General features: G+C 50.9%; 1 protein-coding gene across 5 annotated transcripts in view; it reads right to left on the bottom strand.

Annotated features, from left to right (window-relative positions):
• LOC144513290 (lethal(3)malignant brain tumor-like protein 4) overlaps nt 1–5,000 on the bottom strand; it is a 21,261-nt gene that overhangs the window by 9,176 nt on the left and 7,085 nt on the right. For all 5 annotated transcript variants that reach the window (XM_078244318.1, XM_078244320.1, XM_078244321.1 and 2 more), the window contains exons 6-11: nt 4,764–4,855; nt 3,920–4,062; nt 1,691–1,767; nt 1,524–1,609; nt 1,277–1,387; nt 277–391 (exon numbers count right to left, since the gene is read on the bottom strand). In XM_078244318.1, coding sequence (XP_078100444.1) covers nt 277–391; nt 1,277–1,387; nt 1,524–1,609; nt 1,691–1,767; nt 3,920–4,062; nt 4,764–4,855 — 624 coding nt within the window. The remainder of the gene's footprint in view (nt 1–276; nt 392–1,276; nt 1,388–1,523; nt 1,610–1,690; nt 1,768–3,919; nt 4,063–4,763; nt 4,856–5,000) is intronic.

The raw sequence follows: 5,000 nt of genomic DNA, 5'->3' as shown, positions 1-5,000 counted from the left end.
GACTTCACTGGGTGCCTGCCTGCCTGTCTGTCTGTGTGTCTGTCTGTCTGACCTGGTGGGGGCTCCAGGGGGTGTCTGTCTGTCTGTCTGCCTGCCTGTCTGTCTGACCTGGTGGGGGCTTCACTGGGTGCCTGCCTGCCTGCCTGTCTGTCTGACCTGGTGGGGGCTCCAGGGGGTGTCTGTCTGTCTGTCTGCCTGCCTGTCTGTCTGACCTGGTGGGGGCTTCACTGGGTGCCTGCCTGCCTGCCTGTCTGTCTGCCTGCCTGTCTGTCTGACCTGGGGGGGGCTCCAGTGGGTGTCCCGTGCGTTGACTCCAGCCGACTGGATGAAGGTCGGGGAGGTCGCTGTCGCTCCAGACGTCAAACTGCTGCGACCAGCCGTCATAGCGCACCTGCAGGGAGACACACCTGCTGACATCACCACACCTGCTGACATCACCACACCTGCTGACATCACCACACCTGCTGACATCTGGCCCTGTTGTCTTAACAGAAGCTGTTTCTCAACGTCAAGGAAGGATCCTTTGAAGCCTGAATTCCGAGGATGCTACGTCATCGACGACCGTCGAAGGACTGTTCCAATATCGGGCAATAATTCAGCAGAACAATCAGCAGCATCCATTTCTGTCCACTGTTGAATTGCAGCGCCGAAGACGGGCCTTTTCAATGACGCAATGACGCAATGACGTGCACATGCTAGCCTGTTCCGTACGTACGCTCTGTACGTGTTCTCTGAATACTAAGGAAGAGCCTAGCCTCTGCATGCTGAGGAGGAGCTGGCCTAGCCTCTGGATGCTAAGGAGGAGCTGGCCTAGTCTCTGGATGCTGAGGAGGAGCTGGCCTAGCCTCTGGATGCTGAGGAGGAGCTGGCCTAGTCTCTGGATGCTGAGGAGGAGCTGGCCTAGTCTCTGGATGCTGAGGAGGAGCTGGCCTAGTCTCTGGATGCTGAGGAGGAGCTGGCCTAGCCTCTGGATGCTGAGGAGGAGCTGGCCTAGTCTCTGGATGCTGAGGAGGAGCTGGCCTAGTCTCTGCATGCTGAGGAGGAGCTGGCCTAGTCTCTGGATGCTGAGGAGGAGCTGGCCTAGTCTCTGCATGCTGAGGAGGAGCTGGCCTAGTCTCTGGATGCTAAGGAGGAGCTGGCCTAGTCTCTGGATGCTGAGGAGGAGCTGGCCTAGTCTCTGAAGGACTCGTCCTACCAAGGAAGGATCCTTGACATTGAGAAACAGCTACTGTTTAAAAAAAAAACATATCCCATAATACCAAGGTCTGGTACTGACCTTCAGCCTGTAGTCTTCTGTTTCCATCACCGTGGCGACGCGGATCAACATCGGGTTTCTCCGGTCCACCGCCTCCAGTTTCTGGTTGACCTGGAAACCGTGGGGAGCTCTCTGATTGGACGAAAAGACACCTGTTAATCATCACACACACACCCTCCCCCCCACACCCTCCCCCCCCGTTTCCTCCCTCCCCCCACCCTGTTTCCTCCCTGTTTCCTCCCTCCCTCCCCCCTCCCTGTTTCCTCACCAGTGTGAAGGCTGTTTTGGGGGCAGCGATGGATCCCGTTTCCTGCAGGTATTCCTCCCACAGGAAGTTCTCTGGCTGTGGGTGACCTTAAACAGGACAAAAGTACTTATTACAGTAATATGAAGTACTCTGATTACTTCAGAGTATTAATAATCGCTGTGTAGTACCCTGCGGAGCAGTGAGAGGGCGTCCCTGTTGTTCACACCAGCCCACAGGATGGATGTACGGACTGCTGCTGTCACACCTGCTCATCAACACAACAACAAATCACTGGTAAACATTAATATAAACAGCCACAGCGCCACCTGCTGGTCGACTACAAAACTACAACGTTCACTGCAAATACATTCTAAGTGTCTGACAACATTATGGGATGGATCCCTACAGAGATAGACCTTTTAGTTAAAGAGGAAGATCCTTTTAGTTTAACATGAAACAGCCCCGAAATCACCATCACCAAACCCACCAGACTCCATGTAAATAATCAGGACTTTTAGCGTGTATAGAGCCAGCATATCTCCACCAGACTCCATGTAAATAATCAGGACTTTTAGCGTGTATAGAGCCAGCATATCTCCACCAGACTCCATGTAAATAATCAGGACTTTTAGCGTGTATAGAGCCAGCATATTTCCACCAGACTCCATGTAAATAATCAGGACTTTTAGCGTGTATAGAGCCAGCATATCTCCACCAGACTCCATGTAAATAATCAGGACTTTTAGCGTGTATAGAGCCAGCATATCTCCACCAGACTCCATGTAAATAATCAGGACTTTTAGCGTGTATAGAGCCAGCATATTTCCACATGTAAATGGGTGAATTAAGGATTTATTTCAACCAAACCAAGTGGTGATTGTTGGAACAGTGGAAAGATGAACCAAGACGGCTTTTGGTAGTTTTATTTAGTTTCTGTCCTCTGTCTGTCTGCCTGCCTGCCTGCCTGCCTGTATGCCTGCCTGTATGCCTGCCTGCCTGCCTGCCTGCCTGTCTGGCTGCCTGCCTGTATGCCTGCCTGCCTGACTGCCTGCCTGTCTGACTGCCTGCCTGTATGTCTGCCTGCCTGTATGTCTGCCTGTGTTAGGGTTAGGTTTAGGTGTGTTAGGTGTGTAGTGTCAGGTGTGTTAGTGTCAGTGTGTTAGGCTAGGTGTGTTAGGTGTGTTAGTGTGTGTGTTAGGGTTAGGTGTGTTAGGTTAGGTGTGTTAGGGTTAGGTGTAGGTTAGGTGTGTTAGGTTAGGTGTGTTAGGTGTGTTAGGGTTAGTGTGTTAGGTTAGTGTGTAGGGTTAGGTTAGGTGTGTTAGGTTAGGTGTGTTAGGGTTAGGTAGTGTTAGGTGTGTTAGGTTAGTGTGTTAGGGTTAGGTGTTAGTGTGTTAGGTTAGTGTGTTAGGGTTAGGTGTGTTAGGTGTGTTAGGTTAGTGTGTTAGGGTTAGGTGTGTCAGGTGTGTTAGGGTTAGGTGTGTTAGGGTTAGGTGTGTTAGGGTTAGGGTTAGGTGTGTTAGGGTTAGGTGTGTTAGGGTTAGGTGTGTTAGGTGTGTTAGGTGTGTTAGGGTTAGGTGTGTTAGGGTTAGGTGTGTTAGGTGTGTTAGGTGTGTTAGGGTTAGGTGTGTTAGGTTTAGGTGTGTTAGGGTTAGGTGTGTTAGGTGTGTTAGGTTAGGTGTGTTAGGTGTGTTAGGGTTAGGTGTGTTAGGTGTGTTAGGGTTAGGGTTTAGTTCTGTAGATGTGATGGTTGGATCGGTGACTAGTTCAGAGTTCTTTATTGTTATGATTCTGTTCTCTGCCAATCAGCTGATGGTCTTCCGTATCTTCTTCCTCTTGCCTCTTCAATAATATCAATGCAGAGCTTGTCTTTTATTATTATTTATTAGCCTTTTATTACTTTGTTTCTTAATGAGGTCATTTTGGTGACCTGATTTTAAAGATTGTTTCAATAATTGATCTCTTTCCTTCATGAGTTTCCTAAACTCTTCATTAACCAACCAAACAGCCCTTTAGCTTTGCATCGAGGGTCCCACACAGTCTCTGTCTGTCTGCCTGTCTGTCTGCCTGCCTGTATGTCTCTCTGTCTGCCTCTCCCCCCCTCTGCCTATCTGTCTGTCTGCCTGTATGTCTCTCTGTCTCTCTGTCTGCCTGCCTGTATGTCTCTCTGCCTGTATGCCTGCCTGTCTGTCTGTCTGTCTCTCTGCCTGTATGTCTCTCTGTCTCTCTGTCTGCCTGCCTGTATGTCTCTCTGCCTGTATGCCTGCCTGTCTGTCTGTCTGTCTGCCTGTCTGCCTGCCTGTATGGCTCTCTGCCTGCCTGTATGCCTGCCTGTCTGCCTGTCTGTCTGTATGCCTGCCTGTATGTTTCTCTGTCTCTCTGCCTGTCTGTCTCTCTGTCTGCCTGCCTGCCTGTCTCACCAGTAGTCGTACGAGTCGTCCCAGTTGTCGAAGTGAACCAGGAAGTGGTCATCAATGACATCAGCGACGGAGGCAACGCAGACAAGTCCGGGGTTCTTCCTGTCAACAGCCTCCAACTTCATCCCAACGCTGAACTCACAGCTCTGAGAGACAGACAGACAGAGGGAGAGAGAGAGACAGACAGACAGACGGACAGGCAGAGGGAGAGAGAGAGAGAGACAGACGGAGAGGGAGAGAGAGAGACAGACAGACAGACAAGCAGAGGGAGAGAGAGAGAGAGACAGACGGACAGGCAGAGGGAGAGAGAGAGCGAGACAGACAGAAGGACAGGCAGAGGGAGAGAGAGAGAGAGACAGACAGACGGGCAGGCAGAGGGAGAGAGAGAGCGAGAGACAGACAGACGGACAGGCAGAGGGAGAGAGAGAGAGAGACAGACAGATGGACAGGCAGAGGGAGAGAGAGAGACAGACAGACAGACGGACAGGCAGAGGGAGAGAGAGAGAGACACAGACAGACGGACAGGCAGACAGACAGGCAGGCAGAGGTAGAGAGTGAGAGACAGACAGACAGACAGACAGACAGAGGGAGAGAGAGACAGACAGACGGACAGGCAGACAGACAGAGGGAGAGAGAGACAGACAGACAGAGGGAGAGAGAGACAAGCAGACAGACAGAGAGAGAGACAGACAGACAGAGAGGGAGAGAGAGACAGACAGACAGAGAGGGAGAGAGAGACAGACAGACAGACAGACGGACAGGCAGACAGACAGACAGACTCTTATTGTAAACATTTGATTAGATATGTATGTAACGTTTGTATTGTAATGTCTGGTGAAATACTGACTGCGGTGCGATCGGTGAACAGGTTCGGAGGAGCAGCATGAGAGCCTGTGGACTGAAGGTAGAGCTGCCAGTCAAAATCTGTCTCACTGTGACCTGAGGAGAGAGACAGACAGGTATAATGCCTACCAACCATTCTAAAGACAATCTCTGAGACAGTAGTCTGGGACATTAGACTGGGACATTAGACTGGGACATTAGACTGGGACATTAGTCTGGGACATTAGTCTGGGACATTAGA

The sequence above is a fragment of the Sander vitreus genome, unplaced genomic scaffold (genome assembly GCF_031162955.1).
Source record: "Sander vitreus isolate 19-12246 unplaced genomic scaffold, sanVit1 ctg207_0, whole genome shotgun sequence".
NCBI classification, from domain to species: domain Eukaryota; kingdom Metazoa; phylum Chordata; class Actinopteri; order Perciformes; family Percidae; genus Sander; species Sander vitreus.
The sequence above is the reverse complement of the archived record's forward strand: the minus strand, read 5'-3'. Positions and strand labels throughout refer to the sequence as shown.